At 39.5% G+C, this 23,222-nt stretch overlaps 1 protein-coding gene across 2 annotated transcripts in view; it reads left to right on the forward strand.

The window, feature by feature from the left end:
* ABCA1 (ATP binding cassette subfamily A member 1) overlaps nt 1–23,222 on the forward strand; it is a 121,748-nt gene that overhangs the window by 21,948 nt on the left and 76,578 nt on the right. For both annotated transcript variants that reach the window (XM_039350966.1, XM_039350967.1), the window contains exons 3-5: nt 5,083–5,176; nt 7,014–7,155; nt 8,642–8,760. In XM_039350966.1, coding sequence (XP_039206900.1) covers nt 5,083–5,176; nt 7,014–7,155; nt 8,642–8,760 — 355 coding nt within the window. The remainder of the gene's footprint in view (nt 1–5,082; nt 5,177–7,013; nt 7,156–8,641; nt 8,761–23,222) is intronic.

A 23,222-nucleotide genomic window follows, 5' to 3' on the forward strand; every position in this document is an offset into this window, starting at 1 on the left:
TATTCTAACCACGGCTTAAGTAATACAAGAGTTGTACCATACTGCTTGGCCTATATATTGTGAGCTTCTGCCATCTTCCTTTGGTGAAGCCTAGAAAAAGCAGAGGAATTGTTACATCAACAACCCCAGTCTGCTGCTTTGTGTTAATTACAACTTTCTGAATTCCAGTGCTTAATTTGGTTAGAAATTCTGGAAATTATGGTCCAAACTATAGATATGGAGGGCATATCTAGAGCGAGGAAGACTGGCTTAAGCAGGGTATGACTTTATTACAGCAATTCTAGCAGTAATTTAAACTGAGATGTTCAAGACCTTCCATTGCTATGTCTAGGAGAGAGAGGCTGAATAAAACCTGGATTGCAACGGCTTTAGATTCTAATATGCTAGTAGTGCTTGGACTTAATAGGATAAATACTTAACACTATTCTTCAAAATAGTACAGGAAGTCTTCCAATGCAAATCTGAATAGCGTTGTTCACAGGAACAGCACTAGGTCAAAGCGATTATCCACGCTTAGTTGTTCCTGAGTCTTTTCTGACAGGTCCTTTCTGATTATTTTTCCCGGGTTCATATGAGACTAGACATGACTATAAAGATGATGATATTGTGCTCTTTAATTTCCCACTTACAGTGTGCACAGTTGTACACGGTACAGACCTAAGAATTTAGTAGTGACCTACTTGGCAATTTTATCCCATAGGCTCTATTAGTAACAGTGGCTTCTTGGACTATGAGGAAAGATTTTTAGCTCTGGGAGCTAAAGTCCTTCTGGTGATCTTACATAGCATCCATATTGTTCCTGGAACACTCAGTGCCTTCAGTGCCATCTTCTCCTCCCCAATCTTTAAAATGGCTTCTTCCCAAAAGCAGTGAGATCATCAGATGGGCCATCAAGGTCGAGTAAAGATGAGATACCTTTTTTATTTAAAGGGCCATGTTCTTTCAGCAATGACATAATGATGACCGCATGCTAACAGTCAGAAAGAGGAGCCAGATATAGGTTAAGATGTACAAAGCCAACCCATGCGGTAGCCTTTATTTGAAATTTATGAAAGTTCAACCATAGCAAATAAGACGAAAAGAACTTACACTCTGCCTCTCTTATTACTCAAATTACCACAAGGATTGCAAGACAGGCAGTGATCCAAAAAGATCATATCCATAATTTAATTTCTCACTGCTTTTCAACTCATTACAATAGTGTTATTCATCATGGCAAAGGAGAAACTTTCTCTCTTCCTTTTCTTATACATAATTTTACACGTGAATCAAATGCTCTAGCATGTGAATGCCATGTACCTGAGTTCTTTTGTCTTAATCTTAAGTATGTCTTTAGGTGTTTATCAGTAATTCGGCAGTTTTGGGGGTACATCATATACAGCCTTTTAATCAGTTTTTATTTTGTGATTTTTGTCATTTTGTCTGATTATTCCCTTGCATCAAATTTGTTTTTATACACTGGATTTATATTTTAGTTTTTCTGATTATACATATTTATTATTTATTTATTTGCATCCCACTTTTATTATTTTTACAAATAACTCAATGCAGCAAACATATCTCCTATTTTTCCCCACAACAACAACCCTGTGAGGTGGGTTGGGTTGAAACAGAGTGACTGAGTCAAAGTCAGCCATCTGGCTTTCATGGCTAAGGTGGGAGTTGAACTCACAGTTTCCCGCTTTCTAGCCTAGAGTCTTAACCACTGGACCAAATTGGCCTTTGGCACTACATTAGTCTGATTTTGGTTTGGACGGAAGGGTAGTAAATTCATCAAGCTTCCCAAACCTGGTGTATTTAGCTGTATAGGATTATTTTCCCCCATCAGCTCAAAAATCATATGTTGCATGTGATGGCTACTATAGTCCAACATAGCTGGAGGGGCATAATGCTGGTAGGTCCACTGTAATCTTTTGTCTCTGTTCCTTCTTCTGGAACTAACAAGAACATAAATAATTTGAACTGTCAATCTGCAAAGTGAGCCAACATTTTAGGGATCATGGGTATCTGCAGGAAGGGCACAGGGTGGGGATGGATCAAATGACAAAGAATGTATCACTGTGTCATGATGAAAACTATGTGGCTTGCGTACTTGGATGCAATACTAGAATTCAAATGTGAAAGACCGGCAGACCTGACATTATCTTCACCCTATTGTGGTTTGTGCTAGATGCTTATGTAAGAGACGTAGAATTTGGTATATAATATAAAGAATGAAAGATGTCAGAGCCTCCAAAATCCAGTGTGGCCACTAATTAACAACAACAACAACAACAACAACAACAACAACATGAAGGCTTATGGAAAGTTCACCTATGCTACCCCATTCAACCTGCCCTGCAAAAATATATGTGGATCCTGAAATGGATTTGCTGCAGATGAAAATCAGCAGTTTTGCCCATGGCTTTAGCCCAGCGGTCTTCAAACTGGGCCCTTTTATGACTTGTGGACTTCAACTCCCAGAATTCCTCAGCCAGGCACACTGGCTGAGGAATTCTGGGAGTTGAAGTCCACAAGTCATAAAAGGGCCCAGTTTGAAGACCTCTACTTTAGCCTATCAAAAACCTCTCTGAAGATAGATGGTAGTCAGTATTTTGCTGCTTAGTTTCCCATGGAATCAGCTTTTTAAGAGAGCTCTTCAGTTTTGAATGGATAAATGAGTAAGAAATGATGCTGGATTATAGTAGGGTATACTGTACAAGTCTATTTGCTTAATGTTTCTGAAGCTGCTTTCTCCCTGGAGGTTTAGCCAGAAGCTAATTGGTCCTGGATGCCTTCCAGCAGTGCAGATGTAACTCTTGAACTGCGCACCTCAAGCTAAACTCAGATACACCTCCCATACCGCTTTTTTCAGCCACTACAGTTTGGAAAAGTGACAGGGAAGGAAATGCAGGCCAAGCTGTTTACTGGAGAGATTCTGAGAGAAAACCATTTTCAAACATCTCTTTTTAATAAGAGATTCGTATCAAATTGCTGCATTGGTGGAGTACCAATTTATTTATAAATTTATTTATAAATTTATCCTAAATTTATTCATTTAGGATACCAGCAGCCCCAATTTTCTTTCCTTTACCCTCTTCTGGCTTCTTTCTTTTCCCATCTTAATTTCAAATACCATTGTCTCTAAACATGTTTATTTTTATTGACTAGTTTTGGACAATTTGCCCTCCCCTGCACTTAGTTTTTATGTTGTTTCATCTCATTGTTGTTGTTTTTTAAATGCTATAAAAGATCTGAATATGGGCCCAATATCTAAAGATATTTTGAGAAGAATTTCCTCAATTTGATTACAAATTGGCTTATTTATTCATTATTGATTTGCCTTGCAAATTACTAGTGTGGGAGTAAAGGCTGCTGATCCCCAGTTGTGAAATGTGGGTTAGGTTCCATAATTTCTATATCATTTGTCTTCAAGATATGCTTTTGGCAAAGGATTTTGCACCAATGAATGTAATGTTTCAGGATGAGATTTGTTTACAGTTTAGATTTTGCTGACTTACTGTAACAACCTTAGCACTTGGGCCTAAACTAAATGTCAATTATCTAATTTTAGATCCTCATGATCTATGCAGACATTGAACAACACAGTTCTTCCACCAACTTGTCCACTCTGGGTAGTCAGTGTGTGGCAGAGCAAACAAAGAATTTATTTTACATGAAAATAATTGATTTAGCATTCTGAATAATCCTCAAATCTGAGGGAAAAAATTTCTGAAGGGAAACCATCAGAAATTATGAATAGGTGGAGGATTATGGAAGGGCTCCTGGGAAATTTTTCTCCGGTGCATTTATATATTTTTTCCATTTAGAGTAATAGATTGGCATATATAGAAATAGATATGTATACATTCCATTATGTCACATAGAGAGGATTGACATTCCAAGGGTTCATTAATGCCTATACTGTTGCAAGGAAACTGAGTCTAGACTAGCCTTGCCTAGCCTGGCCATTTTGGGATAGCTGGATTACAACTATAATAATTGACTATTCTTCCCAGAATGATAGTTAGGATTTTGTGTGTATATGTTATAGATACATATAAATATATGCATACCTAAACGTTACAAGGGCCTCCAAAATTATTTTTGAAAATAGACTCCAGTCAGACGCCTGCACAAAAGGAGAAAAATGTTTGCAAAGAAGGGCCTGAAAAACAATCTATAGTCTTGAAAACTGCCTACAAAAGACCAAATACTATTCAGAGATGGAAACAAAATACCACATGCTCACTATTTGGTTTTTCTTTATATAATAACTACATAAGGGAAAAAAAATCCCCCAACATTTGAGAAACTTATGAAAAATAAAGGATGCATTGAAAAAAATTACATAAGGTGTATTATAGACATTAATCTTTAGTATATATTTACATTTTGGGGAAAGTTGCATAGGAAAGTTCAATTTAAGAGGGAAAATGTGTGGATTTTGGATATGGATATGGGCTGGAAAGAAACCTTTCCCTATCACATCCCATTCCTTGCTTAGTGGATAGGAATGCTGTAAAATTACTCCTTCATGAATTAATAGTCCAATTGTTTCCAAGGGCATCAGGAAGGCACCAAATTGGGAAAACCTAGAGCAGTGGTTCTCAACCTTTTTAATGCCGCAACCTCCAACCAGTCGTAAGTCGAGGACTACTCAACCGGTCGTAAGTCGAGGACTACTCAACTGGTGCAGCACCGTTTGCAGAATGGGACTTTTGGCGGGCTCAGCAGGGCAGAGACAGCCTGGACAATTCCTATTGGCTTTTGAAAGCCAATAGAATTAGACTCTATTCAAGAGAGTCTACTCTATTGGCTTTCAAAAGCCAATAGAATAAAAGGGAGTAGCGCAGCTAAGGAAAAGGGGGAAAAAATGGCGGACTGCGTTGTTTGGCGACCCCCGTGAAATGATCGTTCGACCCCAAATGGGATCCCAACCCACAGGTTAAGAACTACTGACCTAGAGCAAAAAACAACACTGTGTTCACACAGAAGTAAATAATAATAATTATAATTATACTTATGTCTACTTTTGTTTTCATTTGCTTCATCATATCAGGTATGGATGCTTAGTAATCTGTTTTCCCTCTTCTCTTCCAGGTCCAACTACTGATTGAAATCACTTGGCCATTGTTTATCTTCTTTATTCTGATGTCTGTGAGACTGTCTAATCCGCCTTATGAACAACAGGAATGTAAGTTTAAAAAACCGCCTTTGTTCTTGGGCTTTGGTGAAGGAGAAGTACTGTAAGAAAGTGAGAGCTAAATTGCATAAGGACTCAACTATTTCTGGCCTAGAAACATGGAAGATAGCAGGGCTGAAAAAAGATTTGGGCCATCAAAGTTGACCACTTAGGGCCACCATAATTGACCACTTAGGATGGTTCTTCAGTTTTGCATGAGGCCATAACAGCTCAAGTCAGAGTTTTTATTGCAATTCATTTCCTATCTCAAGAAATGTCATTGCTAAAGTAGGGATTTGCCGCTGGCTTGACCACTATTAAGAATATAAAAACTCTTGCTAATATAACCCTGAAGTTTTCCTTATAGCCCAGTGTTTAGTACAGGGGTCTTCAAACTTGGCCCTTTTATGACTTGTGGACTTCAACTCCCAGAATTCCTCAGCTAGCATGCCTGGCTGAGGAATTCTGGGAGTTGAAGTCCACAAGTCATAAAAGGGCCAAGTTTGAAGACCCCGGCTTAGTACAATGTGTATGAAGGATTCCATTCAATTCCTGTGATGATTTCTTACAGGAGTGGTTCTCAAACATTTTGGTCTCAGGATCTCTTTACATTCTTAAAAAGCCTTGAAGACTTCAAAGAGCTTCTGGTTTATTTGGGCTATATCTATCAATATTCACTACATTAGAAATTAAAACAGAGACATTTTAAAATATTTATCTGTCTTTGCAGACCCCCTGAAAGGGTTTCAGAGATTCCTAGGAGTCTCCAGACCATACTTTGAGAACCACTACCTTAAAGTGATGTCTTTCACACCTTCACGTATTATTTAAATGACAGAGATGTGTAATAATTGTATTGTACCTGTTACAATTTTGATGGATGTTTTTATTAATACACACTGTTGGCAAATAATAAATGAATCTTACACAAGAGACAAATCCTAGACATAGAACAATATGGAATAGTTAATTGCCCTTCTTAAACTCTTGTATATACATACTCTGAAGTTAAACTCATTGACTTCAACGGGATTTATTCCCTGACCTTGATATACATGCATGCATAAATACATACATGGTTGCTGGGTGGATATATATAAAAAATGAAAGAATGGTACTCTGGGTTCAGTAATAAGCTGCACTGTGTATCAGAGACTAAAAGTGCCCATAATTTGTTGGGTGAGAATGCATTTAGCTCACGTCAAATCAACCAGTTTTTTAAGGACAGCTGAAAAATATTTGAGAATGGGATTCGGTTCCTGAAATACAGAAACTCGTTAGCTCTACTGAAACCAGATTTCCTTTTTCGAAAAATAGCAACCTTGTGATATATTTGTCCATAATAATTCAAGCTTCATTGGCTGATTATAGAGAGGCAATTTCAACAGGGATAACTAGTAGGCCTGATGAAATCTCTCTTACATAGCTTTTAACGTTAATATAGTAAGTTGATGAAGATGTCCAACTGAAGCCAGAAAAACCTAGGCTGAATTTCACCCTTAACCGTGGAAATTCACTGTAAAATCAAATCTATCTTTATAGGCCAGCATAAAAAGGGGGGGAATACAAACAATTAGTAATTTTAGAAACCAAACAAAATAATCAGCATTTTTACCGCTTTGTTACACTTCTCTTTTATTTGTGTGTGTGTGTGTGTGTGTGTGTATTGTCTTTTGCACCTGTTTGCCCTTTCACAATCTGCCTATTTGCATATATTATAAACTTATTTCTTGTCATGTATTACTGTATATGTGTTTGAAGACAAAGTTGGGGGGGCATAATTTTAGGATAGGGAAGTTTTAGGGATGATGTCATGCAATGTCCTAAATATCTGTCCTCATATTTTTAGGTCATTTTCCAAACAAGGCCATGCCTTCAGCTGGAACATTGCCCTGGGTCCAGGGGATTATCTGCAATGCCAACAATCCTTGCTTTCGTTCCCCGACACCTGGAGAGACACCTGGCATTGTTGGCAATTTTAACGAATCTATGTGAGTATTCGCTAACTTTGGCCTGCCAATGTGAAGAAGACAGAACAACAATGCATTATTAAGGGTACAGGCTGTTCTTCGCTGTACTCAAGGGAAGCCTTTGTCCTTTAACATGAACGAAGAGCAAAAAGGGAATGGTTATTGGGGGAAGAGTGAATATTATAAATAAGGAAAATGTAATGCAAGGCAAATTATTTATGCTGAAAGAAAGCAAGTTCCCACCTACTTAGAATATCCTTTGCGTGTCACAAAATGCCTCTACCATTGAGGGCTACCAAGAAACTTTGGGGCCTATGTTGCCCTTTGCATAGGGAGAGATGGCTGTTTATGCTTTGTCAGCCCCTCTAGGTAGTCCAGATCAGGAAAGAGCCTGATCTAGTAAAGGCATCAGGCTAGGAAGTAGGAGACCATGAGTTCAAATTCTGCCTTAATCATGAAAGCCAGCTGGGTGAACTTGGGCAAGTCTCTCTCTCTTTTTCAGCCCAACTCACCTCGCAGGATTGTTGTTGTTGTGGGGAAAAGAGGAGGCAGGAGGCGTTTTGAATATGTTCTCTGCCTTGAGTTATTTGTAAAAATAATAATGGCAGGACAAAAATTAGTTAACGCTACAGGAAGGCTTAAGCTATTTTTATTGAGATGGACTACTACGGGGGTGTCAAACTGCCTGCCCACAGGCCGGACGCATCATCTGGAAGCCATGCCCACCCCACTGGCAGCAATGGCAAAATCGTCCCGATACGTTGTGCGATGTCACGTGACGTCGTGAGTTTGACATATCTGGATTATTATAACAATCATCTTGCAAGTCTGTGCCTCCTCCTCTTCCTCCTTTGTATAGTTGAAGTGAATTAGGAAGCTGCCTGTCTGAGTCATGTCTGGATATTACCTCATTGTTCTAAGAAATGTTTCAGCCTCTTGTGCTTAAGAGATGTTTCTTGTACATTTCCAACAAAGTTATCTCCCTTATTCTCTATTCCATAAGCTTGGTGGATATGCAAAGACCATTGCTTAATCAGAAAGACTTCAAAGAAGCTTTCTTCCCTGATAGTCATCCGGCAAATTCTTGCTTGTAGCTTCAAGAAGGCTATTCCCTCTACTCTACTTCATTGGTGAGCCTGGAGATAAGACACATTGCCTATTTTCTCTTAAGAAACTGAGGGAATGGCTGTGTTTGCCTGACAAGCTGAACCACCAACTAGCCAATCATATCTCCTAGTTTGCTTTGCAAAACCAAGCCAATTCAATTAATAGATGTCTTCCTGTGCTCAGAAACAAAACTTAGAAACAATTTGTAAACAAGTATTTATGGGAATATGATATTGTTCATTTAGCAGAATAGTGCCCAATAATGTCAGACACAAAGTAAATATGGATATAGAAATATTTTAGGATCCCTTTGGGGGATATTTGAAGCCGTCTCTCTCATGATGACTAAGACTTTTCCTCTTTTGTTTCTTCTCTCTTGCTCTTACCTTCCTTTCTTCAGTGTTTACCGATTGTTCACTGACGCCAAACGCTTGCTAAAGTATAGCCAGAAGGACACCAGCATCAAGGATGTACAGCAAGTGTTGACAAAAGTGCGGAAACTTGGGAAATTTGCATCAGGTAAGTGAACCAAAAAAGGAATATTGTGGGTTTTGTGAAGATTCTTGACAGTAAACTAGAACAGTGGCAGCTTTAAGACAGGGGTCGCTATCCAAATGCCTGCAAGCCAAATTTTCATGTAATAAAATTTGGGGGGGGGAGGGTGCATACAAAGTGCTGACAGGTAAATCACTTCCCATCCTTTTACTGATACTCTGTCCTGAAATAATCCCAAACACACTCCCCATGAAAATCAACGGAGCTTCCTTGTGATAAAATACGTCTTCCATCCTAATATGAAATATGTCATTATAGTTCTTTTGCAAAGTTTTTTCCCCTTGGAATGTCCTTCGCTATTCCTGCTTCTATCCCATAATATTTGGAGGAGATTGGGTGGGGGTGCATGCTTATGAGTGTCTGTGGCTATGTTTTCTAGTATAGGAGCAATAGAAAAAAAAATCCACAACATTCTGATGGATGAGGAAGAAAAACATCTCTCTTGCCAGCTGGTGACTCATTTAATTGTATGCATTTGATCTCCAACTGTTCCCGTCTATGCAAACATCTGGGCAGAACATTTTGCTGCTTTCATTACATCTAGTTTGTTCCTCTCCTTTGCTGCTTTCATTACATCTGGGTCAATCCCTCTGCTTACCTCTCCAAGCCCTCCGGGGTAAGAATTCAGAAGCAGTCAGGAAATTCAGGAGTGGTAGGCCTCACTGGGAACTGAAAAGTATTTGGGAGTATGTGGAAGGATTTGGGAATACTGTGCCTAGTTCTGGAGACCTCACTTTAAAAAAAAGATATAAAATTGAACGACTCCAGAGATGAGCAACAAAAATGGTGCAAGGTCTGAGGGAAAAATTTATCGGGAGAGATTGGAGAAACTGAATATGTATAGCCTGAAGGACAGGAGGAAAAGGGGAGACATGACTGAAACCTTTAAATATAAAGGTGAATAAGGTTCTGGAAGGCAGTATTTTCAATATTAAGCAAAAATCAAGAACAGAGGAGCATAAACTCACACTGATAGGAGGAAAGTTTAAAAGTAATGTTGAAAAGTATGTACTTCCCAGAAAGAGTAATGGAAGCTTGGAATCAACTCCCAGTGGAGGTAAAGGGTCGTCATTCATCAGTAACTGAGTTTAAACATGCTTGTGATAAACACATGTCCATCATACAACAAAATTTTAAAAAATAAACTCAAAGGGCAGACTCGATGGACTGACTAGGTCTTTTTCTGCTATCAGTTTTCTACGTTTCTTTGAAAAGGAAATCACCCCTAAGAACCACCTAAAAAAGCAGTAGCTACCTTCTTCTGCATTTTGGCAAAGAAATCTTCTCTCTCAACACCTGAATTTTCCCCACTGCTTCTCATTTTTTCTCCGAGTTTTAAATTAAGGGTAATGTTTCTGTAGTATGACAACACAATCCTGAGGCAGCTCAAAGGAAATTTATCATCAGAAATTATAATAGAGAGCCAGTACTGCGTGCATTTGTGGAGAGTTTAGAGAGAGACAAGGCCAAAAGAAAGCAAATTCTGGGGCCTTCAATTTTCCTATAATGCCGCATTCAAACAGTGATTGGAAAGGAACAAGGCATTTATTTAAGTATGTGTTGCACTTTTCCATGGACATTAAACCTATGGGGTGGAGGGTTTACTAGGATGACTGTACGCTTGCCCTGAGAGAGGGGTTTGTGGAAAAAGGCACCCCTTGACGCTGATTTTATTTGGCCAATATTACTCTGTGCTCATCTTAAAGCCGCTTTATATTGCATATGTTGCAGCCTTGTCTGTTTCAGTGCCTTCCCCTTTCTTTTGCTAAGCAGGCAGAGGCTTTTGCTGACTGACTGGCTGAGTGAGAGAGGGAGGCAGTAAGTAAATCATCCCGATGGTTTTCAGAGTAAAGAAAAAAGGACTTCAAATGCAGTTTTGCCACTCTAAAACAATGGGTGTGCGAGCAACACTTTGAAAGCATGAGAATGTTGCGCTTGACTAACCGGAATGGGTGTGTTTGTGTCAAAAGGGAGACTGTGTGAAAAATGCATTGTGGGGGGGGAGGGGGTGGGAAGGGAGACAAAGTGACAATGAGCTTCTCCAATTGAACTGGAAAGATTTCCAGGCATGAAAAGCCTTCACTGAGTTGGGCAAATGGCAAAATTGAGATAATAAATAACATTCGAAAACTGCATCTTACAGTTATCTTAGATGCTTTATAAAGATAGTGTCGTTGATATTTATTATAACCTTCAGTACCAGGTCTCCAGGGAGAGGGAGGCAGAAATAAGGCTGGGAAATCATGACGTACCTCAGGCTGTGTAATGGGCTTTTAGTCAAGACAAATTACGCACTTCGATTTCTCAGCACTTACTTAGCTGTTGACATTCTGCTGTTAAATGCAGTACATCTCATGGCCTCAAAGTGACTTTTTCTGACACCAGTCCTGTAAAATGTATGCTGGCAAGTTAATTGGACAAATCTGTATATCTTCAATAAGCAATTTGTAATTTGATATGCCTATTATTTGACGGGCTCCATATTGTGGATAGGGGTTGAGGCGGACAAAAGTGTGTTTGTCCTTTAAGTTACACTTAAATTATTTCGAGGAAAATGGGTGAGAAGTTCTTACAGCAGTGACCAACAATTTCTGGGCTCCATCTCTGGCGCGCGGAGCACCACTTGGCAGTAATGCAAAGTATCTTTCAGGATTAGCTAACCAATTACTGAAGAGCATAAAGGAAGTCTTGAAAATCCTCCTGGAGTTTCTGTTTCTTTGCATGGAACAGTAAAGAATGCTAATCCCTTTTACTAAGTTTGGTGGGCTGTTGGCAAGGAAGTCCCCGAAAAGGAAAGATTGTCTGGGAACCCCAAAGTGCTGGAATTTCTGGGACTAGAGGGAAACATGTTTTTAAGGGGAAGAAAGAAAAAAAACCCAGAAGATAGAACAACAGGGACCGACAGCTAGGCGAAAGGGAAGGAGAACTGTCTGCTTGAAGTAAAGGCAGTTGATGTGGCAATCAGAATGCAATTTCCCTATGCTTTATTTCTCTGAAAAAACAACAACAACCAATTCTTAAAGAGAGCCCTGAGACCTTTGTTGATTAACTTTTCTTCCAATAGTAGTCTGCCTGCCTCCCTCCCTCCTCCTTTCACGGCCTTGTTTGTGAAGAACGTCCTGGCTTTCAAACGTACTAGGAAAGTTTAGAGCAGTTCCTTACCATGAAAATTATTGATGTTCATCTGACACCATTTTTGTAGGAATATGCATCCTGTGCTCTGAAAGGACAGAACACAGGTACGATGAAGCCTAGGGGGTACCACCATGTTGCTCCTCAAGCATTTTTCTTTCATCCGCTCTACAGTAAAGTAGGTTTGAATAAAATAATACAGGGAATTGCCTTTTGCTAACCCCTGCGTGAAATTGAGATGTGATATTTTCTTTTGCTTTATTAAGAGAGAGAAGAAATGTCCACGCCTCTCACAGCAGGTCATTGTTTCCCATTGGACAACCTTCCCAAATTTAGTAAACTCCTAAAATGACAGGTTTTGTTTTTTTTTTTAAATTCCCAGTCACAGGAAAATGATAGGAGTTAGGCTTCTGATTCATCTGTGGGGCACCAGGTTGGGGAATGGTCCAATTCTCTATGCAATGGTTTTTTGCTTCATTAAACTATTTTTTTAACCCCCTGCTCCAGTGATTGTCAAGCACTTAGCCAAATTAACTGTAGCTTTCTTCGCTTGTGGTTAATTTATGACCTTTCTTGTGGCTCAGGTCAGGGTATGTATGTTATTTTCTGTCCCAAAATATGTAATTTGAGAAAGAGTTGGATGTGGTTGTCAGTACAGCTCTAATTTAAACTTAAAAAAACATTTACTTTTGCATTATCCTAGGTCTAGGACAGGGGTAGGCAATGTTGGCTCTTTTATGACTCATGGACTTCAACTCCCAGAATTCCTGAGCCAGCAGGATATTCCTTGCAAGTCTCAGAGCCAAATGTTTGTGAAGATGTATCATCTATCAGCTTATGTTTCCATTCACTAAATCCATTTCTGGCAGACAGGTATAAATCGTAGATCGTAGAGTGTAACACTACTAATTGGTTCAGATGCAGAGATTAGTAAACTTGCTGACAATATAGCATTAAAAAAGGAGCCATGAAGTCTATACATTATTTTTCTTAAGTACCTCAAAGACCAAGACTTTTCACCCTACCTTTAGAAATGGATATTTCTTACATTTGCATTTTGCTGCCTTATTTCTTGTAACCGAGGTCAATTCATACAGTTTTTTCAGTTCGTGGTGATTTATGATTCATTAATTTAGCCATGCTGCCATAACCCGGAATTGCCAGTTACATGTTGCACTTTCAAGTGATAACCAGCCAAGAGTGAGACTTGTGTCAGGATAGGAGAGGCTGAGCTATATAGCTTCTTAAACCAATGTAACAATTTCGCTGTTTGCTATTAAGTTACAGAATTCTTTGGGGGCCCAGAATAGAGCAACCTTTCCTTACCTGACTGACTTGACAGTGGCTAAGCTAAGATATTTTCATCACACTTTGTTCATAATGCTAAACCCCCCCCCCCCAATAAGAAAGGTCCTACCTCCTGTTGAATGAGAAGCAAATAAATAGGACGTACTGTCTTCTAATCCTGTCTGAACGTATCGTTGAAATTCAGTGGCAAGATGCCCAGGTTTGGGCAAAATTAAGCTTCTTGAGTTTAAACCCGACGAAATAGCAAATAGAAGGCTGGAGAAGAAAATTTGGGAAGTCACCATTTTTATGCCAAAACGTTGAGCTCTTAAGACAGGCTGAAAGCCAGGAATTGCAACAATTTGTCTTCCAGGTGACTCCCACCTGTAAGCTTCCTCACAAACCACAAGAAAGGATTTGCCTCTTCTTGTGTCCGTGTTGCAATTCCCAGCAGCTGGCAAAATTTGGGACAGGGACAGCTTTCAGCTTTCTGATCTCTTGACCATCACCCTGCCTTGATTTGGTAAGTGCAACCAGCAGAATCCCACTGGACTGATGAGCCCAATGCAGAAGCTTCATGGAGGGTAAATATTTAATCTGTAAGTGTCATGCTCTGCTTGCCTGACCCACAGGGCAAGGCCCTCTGCCAATGCTCTTGAGGCCTTAGCCTCGGTCTCAGCCTGTTCACACCGTTGGTCCAGCTCCAATAGTTGTTGATTTTGGATACCCTGGAATGCTGAATGGGCTCCAGGTCTGAATTTGAATACGGGCAGCCAGGACTGCTATTTGCCTTTAGTTGCTAGATCAGGGCTAGGCAACCTTGGCTCTTTTATGACTTGTGGACTTCAACAGAATTTGTTAAATTCAACAATTTCAACAGAAATGTTAGGCTCAACTGTGACCTACCAGTACATCAGCAAATTCCCTGATGTATGTGGAATCCTACAAAATGTCAACCTCAACATTGCTTGAATTGGTAATGCGTATTTGCCACATATGTACACTGATGTTCAGTTCTGCAAGAATGGGAAAGATGTCAATGGTTATTTTAATCCGTCTTAGGGTACTTGACAGGGGAACTCTGCCCTAATTAAATAAAAGCTGTTCTGTATATTTGATCACATTCGAAAAATTCTCAGCTGGTGAGAATACCTAGAACAGTGGTGGCGAACCTATGGCATGCATGCCAGAGGCGGCACTCAGAGCCCTCTCTGTGGACACGCGCACCATGCCCTGGAGATGACAACCGTCCCTCTTCAACCAGCTGTCCACTAACTCGCTGAGGTCCCACATGGCCGGATGTATCCCAGCATCCATGCACTCACTGGCCTTTGTATGCAGGGGCTGATGGTGTCAGGCAGCAGCCGCCCCGGCCCCTGCCTCACCTTGCCCTGTGACAATGGCACCCTGCCCTGCCTCGCCTTGCCTCGCCTCATCCCGCAGGATGAGCCTACTGCCCACCGCCCCACCTGCCAGAGACCCCCTGGATCTCCCCCAACCCTGCCCGGCCCCCACAGGCATCCCTCCCCGCGAGCAACATTGAGATGATCATGCCCACCTTGGCCACACCCACCCAATCTGCCATGACCACCACAGCCACGCCCACCCAATGGGCCACGCCCACTTGGCACCCGGCGATAAATGTGGGTTTTGGGTTGCAGTTTGGGCACTCGGTCTCTAAAGGTTTTGCCATCACTGACCTAGAAGATCATGTAAAAACTTAGGAATCCTACTTGGTTAACAGGCGGATAGTTTAGTTACAAAGAACATCAGGGCTGTAGACTTGAGCAATAGGTTGCAAAATCTATTGAAAGAAGGCAGTGGCAAAGCTCTTCTGTAGAGGTGGACTATAATTTTAAAGAAAAATGTAAAAGAGGATGACTTCCCTGTCTGTATATATCTCTTGCCATATTATCATCTCTAGTCAAATTGGGTTTGCGATGGTAAAACTTCAGCTCTGGAAAAACAAATGGGTTGAATGGTACATAGTCAATGATGTTTCCTTCAGCTTGTACTTAAGAGTCATCATTTCTATTTTTCCCAACATCTGTCCTGACTGACCTTGGAGATATCACATCAGGTATCTCTCATCAGAACTTGCACAATCACTGATGCAGCTGTTTCTTACTTTTATGAAGACGTGGGCAATGTATTTCTCACCTGGGATAAACCTTTATCTTCACTAAGGAAGGTTATTATGCAGAAAGCAGACCCAGACCCTACATTGGGAATGTGTCAGTTTATTTACTGAGAATTTAAGGTAAATATTTGATTAGCATAGGTAGCATAAAAAACAAGACATCCAATCTTACAAGGTAACCTCTAGCTTGCGTAACTTTTTTATTATTTTATTGGATGCGTTGCCTGCATCCAAATTAATTCTTAAGATAATATTCTCAAGAAGCAGCCTTCCAAATATATTAGAATACATCTCCTGCCGCCCTGTACAGGAAAAAAAAAATGACCTTGATGGAAACTTGCAGATTTTTTTTTATTTTACTGAAAACAACTCCCTGTGATAGAAGCAACTAGGAGTAAAATGCACACAGCAGGAGAACTGTTATCCCCTCCCCTTCTCTGCCTGGGTGAGAACTACTACTACAACCTATTTCCAGGAAGCCAACTTCCTTATCACTGTAGAGCCAGCATTCTCCTCTCAAAGCTCATAAACTTTCTGAATACTAGCAGATGATCAAGAGTGCTGAACTAAAGGCTTGGCCTGTTCTGGCCAGATAACCCCCCAAACTGTGTCAGGATATATTGGAGCTCCTGACAACACTATTGGAGGGGGGAGGTGGGGAGAGAGAGATTTCTTGTTATCCCACCCATTCATTTTCTTTCCATTTTTAGCCAAGTTTGCACCTCTTTGCATTTAAAATGGAGCTACCACAAAGGTTGGTAGAAATGTTTCTTGCCAGGCCCCTGTAATTTGCCTGAGCATTTTGGTTGTCCAAACACACTGTCAGCCAAAACTTTTGTTTTCTTCCCTTATCAAAGGTGATTCTTTTAAAATTATGCAATTTGATCAACTTGTAGCTTTTCTAGAAAAAAAAAACACACTGAGAAGATCAGCACCCTTCAGAATGGTGTATGCATATAAGAAAGCCACTTTTTAATTACCCTGTCTGCAAATCTATGTTTGGAAACTAAAGCAGGGCTTGATATTCATGCTAGATAGTGCAAAAGATGGAGAACAACATTCTGGAATATATGGGGAAGGTGGAAAACTAGAATGTCTATCTTTGCCATCAGTTTAGCAATGCCTCTGCTGCTAACAATGAGAAACGCACAGTGGCCAGCAAATATCTGAGGAGTTTTAAACTGCTTGGTGGCTTCTATCGTGACATTCAGGCTAATAGTTTCAGGACTTAATAAAGCATTCATTTAGTATTAATTAGGGAGATAAGCTACCACACAGTCATGTTTTCATGTTTGATCAATTCTAGCCCTTTTAGAGAAAGAATAAAGCCAAGAGCAGAATTAAAAGGCTTGTGATCCTCCCAAAATACAGATTTGTCCAATAAAGTTTAGGATGCTGTTGAACACCCCAATCTGGGATCTGGCCATGTCATCTATTCATCCATTGGAGAGCACCAAGGGGGGGGGGGGTAAAATGTTAACCTCCAATGAAGACATTTATTGATTTATTTTCTCAATTTTCTTCAAGCGATGTATATAGTGCTTCCTTCTGTTTTTTTCCCTGCAACAACTTTGTGAGTTGGTTTTTTCCCCTGCAACAACTTTGTGAGTTGAAAAAGTGCTTGGTTCATAATCATCCTCTGAGCCTTTGTGGCTGAAGGCGAAGTAGTGCCCAAGTCTCTCCACTCCTAGTACAACACTCAACTGCTTCACCTATGCTGGCTCTTATAAATATTTTTAAAATCCTTGTCAAAGGGGCTAATACCCTCTAGCACCAAGACTTCTAGAGAAGGGATATCCATTCTTGGCAATTTTAAGATGTGTGGACTTCAACTCCCAGAATTCCCAAGTCACCCATGCTGGGGAAGTTGCCACAGTTGGATTCTCCTTATTTAGAGCATTGCACTATCCCTAAAATGTTTCAGTTAGTACTGCCCATCCCCTGCTGTGCACCAAACTGAGTGGTACTGATATATCTTAAAATTCACAGGATTTAGAGCAGTGTTTTTTTCAGCCTTAGCAACTTTATGATGTAACTTTACATTTTAACAAGAATTTTGATTCCCCAGTAATGGAAAGCAGCTGACTCTGAGTCAAGAGCTTGGCGCAAGAGAAATTATGAGTATGTACATATTTGATCTAGAATTCAAATAATTGTTTCTGTTACTTATACTAGTTAAATTGTTCTACTCATTTCCCAACCTCTCTGAGTAGTCTTTTGTGTTCTACTCATTTCCCAACCTCTCTGAGTAGTCTTTTGTGTCTACAATGGGGGTGCTCTGACATTTGAAAATATAATAATGAGTCAATTATCTAGCGTAAGTTGTTTTCATTCAATTGTAACATAAATATATTTCTCAGATGCAATGGCTTAGTGGTTAAAGATGCTGTACTTGTCAGCTGGAAAGCTGACAGCTTGGTTGAAAGCCCAAGTGTTGCACAACGGAGTAAGCTCCCATTTCTTACCTGAGTTCAAAAGCAGGCAAATGCAAGTAGATAAATAGGTACCACTGCAATTGGGTGGTGAAAGCATTCTGTGTGCCTCAGCAGATAGTCACGCTGGCCACACAACCAGGAAATGTTTTTGGACAATGCTGGCTCCTTGGATATATATGTGTGTATGTATGTATACCACTGAAGGAGAATATTTGTACTATAGCTCAGGGTTGAAATGAAGGGTCCTTGGTGCTCTCTGAGCTTGCTTGTTTTCTTGCAGATGTTTCATTACCCTAACTAGGTAACATCATCAGTGTCCATCAGTCTGTCTGTCTGCCTGTCTGTCTATCTATCTTAATCTATCTATCTTTATCTATTGTGTTTCCCCCAAAATAAGACCAGATCTTTTATTAATTTTTGCTCCAAAAGACGCATCAGGATTTCTTTTCCAGTTAGGTTTTATTTTGGGGGAAATACAGTACTAAATGCGTCCGTCTGGCTGACAATCTTAACTGGGGCTTATTTTTGGGGTGGGGTGAATAAAGAAAAAAAAGAGAAAAGGGAAAAAGGGCAGAAAGAAAAGGAAAAAAAGAAGAAACTTTAATTTTCCCTTGCAGCAAATACACGTATGATTACAAAGGTATCTGTTGCTCAAAAGGGCCCACACTTGTAAGTGGGTTGTAAGTGCATTTTTTTTCTCCATTTCATGCAAAAAGTTGAGGGGTTTCCAGTCATCCATAAATGTAGATGTTGGTCTTTTTGTTTAAACAAGACAGTCAATTTAGCCATCTTTGCAAATTCCATCACCTTCACCAACCATTCCTCTGTTGTGGGTAGTGTTGAGCCTTTCCACTTTTTGAGCATACAATAATATCACTGCTGTTGTCATATATAAAAACAGAAGTCCATGTCTAATATTTTCTCACTTTTTTTTTAATTGCCGGAAAGATGTAAAAGACATTTCCCTTTTCACCCAAACTTCTGGAAACTTTGCAACTAACTGCAGTGTCAGGATCATTAAAAACAGGAATAATTAATCCACCTTTTGTTGCGGCAAAAAAAGATCTCTATTTAAAATGGCCTTTTGTGTCTTGCTAAAGAGTCATAAATAAACATTGTCCTTGCTGGGAATCGGTTTATCTTATTTCCTGTCAAAGCACTTAACAGTCTGGGCTTGCTTTATGAGTGGAAGCATCTTTAATCCCAAACTGAATTTTGATCTTATATCTAATAAGATCATGACCATGACTATTGCTGGTCCCTTGCATAATTAGCTTTTTTTGCAACTCAGTAACCTTAACTAGTTCTGTCATAATCCCTCTAGACTGTTGGCTGACTAGCTTTCCTTCTGTATTTTTCCATCTTTTATTTAAAATTAGGCCAAAGGCTGAGCGAGTTAAGCAAGTATTACAGATCTTTGATAGCAAAACAGTTGGATTCAGAAAGTGTACAGGCTAAATAGGAAGGGTGTAGTCCTTTTCCTCTGTTCTTCCCTAGCAATATACTATTGATTGATGTGCTTACTCATCTCCTTTCTTAATTTTTCCTTTTGCTACAGGCCTAAGAATTATAACTTGCTTTAGTCACTGTTTGCTAGTTGCCGTGGTGTGCTAAATTATTATTTAATCATAATCATAAGCAATGAATAGATTTGGAGGATTTACCGTCTCTAAACCATAAGCCATGTTTACAAATCACATGTTTTGAGTTTAGATAACACACATAAAACCCATAGCCAACATCAAAGGAGCCCTGGTGGCACAATGGTTAGAATGCAGTATTATAGGCGAAATCTGCCCACAGCCTGAAGTTCAATCCTGATGGGGCTCGAGGTTGACTCATCCTTCTGAGGTCGGTAAAATAAGGACCCAGATTGTTGGGTGCAATATGCTGACATTGTCAACCGCCCAGAGTTTGCTGTGGCCTAAGTGCAGTGGCTACAAAAATCTATTGTACAACTTAGATCGATACATATTGACCTAGATTTTCATTTGCATAATCAAGACTAGTGTTTCCACAACCACCCCTCTCCTTTGTCTCTGCAATGTTGCTTAACCTATTTCATATAGGTAGCCTTGTCTTTTCAAATTCAGTTTTAGTATGAAGTTATCCATTGTCTCATTCTTTGGTCCTCATTGCAAGATGTTTACTTCAAATGGCTTCTGATTTTTAATATGAATTTGGTGCAGGCAGCCATTGCAAATTCATGGTTAGGCAAATGGGATGTAGCCTCACTTTTATGGACCAAAAGAAGGCAAAACAGTGGAGCCAACAAGCAACACAACTTTACAATCAAGGGGGGAAAGAGGATCAACCCCTACATGCTAAAATCTGAAATAGTGCTCCTGTGAATTTCTATAAATGTTGTGGAAGTTTGGATATCCTCCAGGAGGCAGATCTAAATGCTCCCCTCCTTAGCGATAGAGATTAATTTGTAATGACTAAACATATTCATAATTGAAAACTAAACCAATATTTTAAAACGATTTATATACTATTTCAAGCTTTGCTAAATATGTATATGCTAGAATGGAGCACACTTTGATCTCAATTGCTTTGGGAAACACAGTGACATTATACTGTAGAAAAACATATTTTTGATTTTGCCAATCATAGGGGTTCTCTGTGATTTCTTCTCCATTGAAAAGATATATGTATTCCTGTTTGATGTTGATTTCCTTCTTGCAAAATACAGCCCCTTCTGGCCTTCCACCTTACCCTCCCATAATTTACAGTAGCAGAACTGATGTATGTACAGTATTGTCTACCCAAGAGCTATGAACAGTGAAGATTAAACAGTGACGCATGCAACCTATTATGTTTATGATGCTATCAGTTATATCTGTGGCTTTAAACTTCATTTCTGGATAAGAGGGCACCCAGGATGGGAGTGAGGCTTTGTGTGGAATATACGAGGGCAGAAGATTTATCAAATCACAAGTCTGAAAATGATAAACTTTCCTTAGAGCTTAGTCATTTGGAGTTTCTCTTCTTAGCCTTGGCAAGAAAAATCTGTAACAATGCTAGCTGTAAAGTTGCTAGATGTTCTCCATTTTCTCCTAGGCAGAGAATGACTGTCTAACATTGTCCACATTTTGGTAACAGGTTGGATTATTACATGGGGCTATTTCTAACTAAAATTCACAATAGGGTGCTTACCTTTCAAATCCTGCAAGATTTATTACACAAGGCTTCTGAAAGAATGTTTGTGTCTATATCAACCTAATTTAGCTTGAGATCTTCTTTAAAGCTAATCTTTTGGGTGTGTTCAACATCTAAGACGGACAGTATCCAGAATCCATGTTTTCTGTGGTGGTGCCTCATTTTTAAAATAATTCTCTATCTGGGATAAGTGCTATTAGCTAAGTGATTTTGTTTTTATTTTAATGAATGTTTAGGTAGGTCTTTCCTGTGTTTTCCTTTCATTTTGGAAGCTTTGCTAAATATGTCTATCAGAATCAGGAATCTGTTTATAAGAAACAGGATGCTAGAATAGAGCACACTTTGATCTCAATTGTTTTGGGGAACACAGCGACCTGTTTGGCAGATGCCTCCAACCAGCCAAGATTTTTGCAGTTTTCTTTAGCGAGATTTATTAAGTTGAAAGGGACAGGGATTTGAGCAATTGAACTGTTTCCAGTTAGAACCAATTTATCCCTAAAATGTTATGGTGAAGGATCCACCATCTCCATCAAATTAATAAGCTCCATGTCTTTTGTATACATGCATGATGTCAAAAAATTGAGTTTGCATTGCATGGATGTAATGCTGCTGTAATTTTCCTCTCCCTTGCTCCTTCCTGCATGGATGTCATTGGGATGGAAATTTTTAAAGGGTTTTTTTTTTCTATCAGCTTTCTTGTGATCCAGAGAGGAAGTTTTTTTTTTTTTTTTTACTGATAGTAGAGAAGCTTGCAGTTGGGTGTTTACCTAACAATCTCCTAAAATAGCATTGGCATAGGAACTAACTGTTACATCTTGTTTGTAGTGGTGTAAGGAGGTCGCAGGACTAAAATTAAACTTATTTTAGAGATCCATAATTGGGTTGCCCCTCCCATTAAAGCTGTGGGAGAGAGACAGTCCACTGCCTCCGAGCATGTGAGTGGGGATAATAGGAATTGGAGTCCCAAACATCTGGAGGGTAGCAAATTGTCTATTCATTTTTTGCTATGACATCACAATATTTCTTTTTAACTTTCTTTCCAAACGTCTTTCTTTTTTTCCCCTTCCTCCTCTTCTTTCTCTAATCAAATTGACTCGAGACTATGACAAATAGCTCTAAAAGACTTTTCAGCCTCAAGTAACTTCTCGCCAGCTTTAGCCAAGTCTTTGTCTCAAACCATCTGCTGACGATGATTATTTTGCTTGTAAGAAACAAAACAAAAAAAGCGACAAGGAACTGGGTGAGAGAGCATTGACCGGCAGTAACCCCGGAAACCTCATGCTAGAGCTGAAGAATAGAAACTAGTGTGTTTTTTTCTTCGCCTCATAATCTTCTACTGGGTTGGTGTCTGCCAAATTGTGTCTGACTAAGACAGCAATAATTTGGAATGACATAAAAGGAGAGAGGAGAGTCCATTTTTCTTAGCCCTTGGAACTTCTGCCTTTTTCCCACTCCTCCTACATAGACAGTTCTTTTCCATTCCTTCTTTTGGGATTGGGATTCTCATTCCAAGCCTCCTGGCACTCTGAGCATTCATATATATTTATAAACCCTTTGAGCAGATTAAAAATTTTAAAAGCCAGCTAGTCTTCCTGAAGATCTGACATGCTTTCTCCACATCTGTGACCCGACGCACACTGCGAGGGTACCTTCTCCAATGTGGTGCTCTTCAAAAATGCTGGGATTGCAATTCTTAAAATTCCTACTCAGCATAATCATGGATTTTCCATAGCGAAAAGAGCAAAGCAAAACAGAATAATAATAAAACATTCAAAGAGGGCCCTTTTTAAACAATATTTGTGCTGGTGGTTTTTCAAAGGCAGGCTTAGCGCTTTTGAGTTATACAGATCTTCACACATTCAAGGAAAGGAAAACATATGTATTTTCTTAATTATCTGTAATTCCGAAAGTGTTTTAATTGTTTTTCTGGCAGATGACATTTCCCAAAAGATAGCTGGCATGTTGCTACCAAGCAGCCTAAGTGGCTAAAAAAAAAAAAAAAAAAAGGAAAGAGGTTTATAAAACCCACAAATTATACTTCTTTTGAACTTTATACATATTTTGCCCCAATTAACTTTCTAAAAACATTACAAAAGTAAGGAACTTCCGGCTGAACTGGCAGCTTAAATAAAGCCACAGCTCAAAGCTAAAGATTAGACAATCTTCCTTAGCCAGAGATACAGTTGGGAGACACAATAGGCTGATTCAGGCCAGACTGATTTACTGTAGAGAGGGGGAGAAAACCTATTCCACAGAGTTTTCTGAATCCA

This window comes from Crotalus tigris, unplaced genomic scaffold, assembly GCF_016545835.1.
Source record: "Crotalus tigris isolate CLP2741 ecotype Arizona unplaced genomic scaffold, ASM1654583v1 scf7180000018368.3068619, whole genome shotgun sequence".
In the NCBI taxonomy this organism is placed as follows: Eukaryota; Metazoa; Chordata; class Lepidosauria; order Squamata; family Viperidae; genus Crotalus; species Crotalus tigris.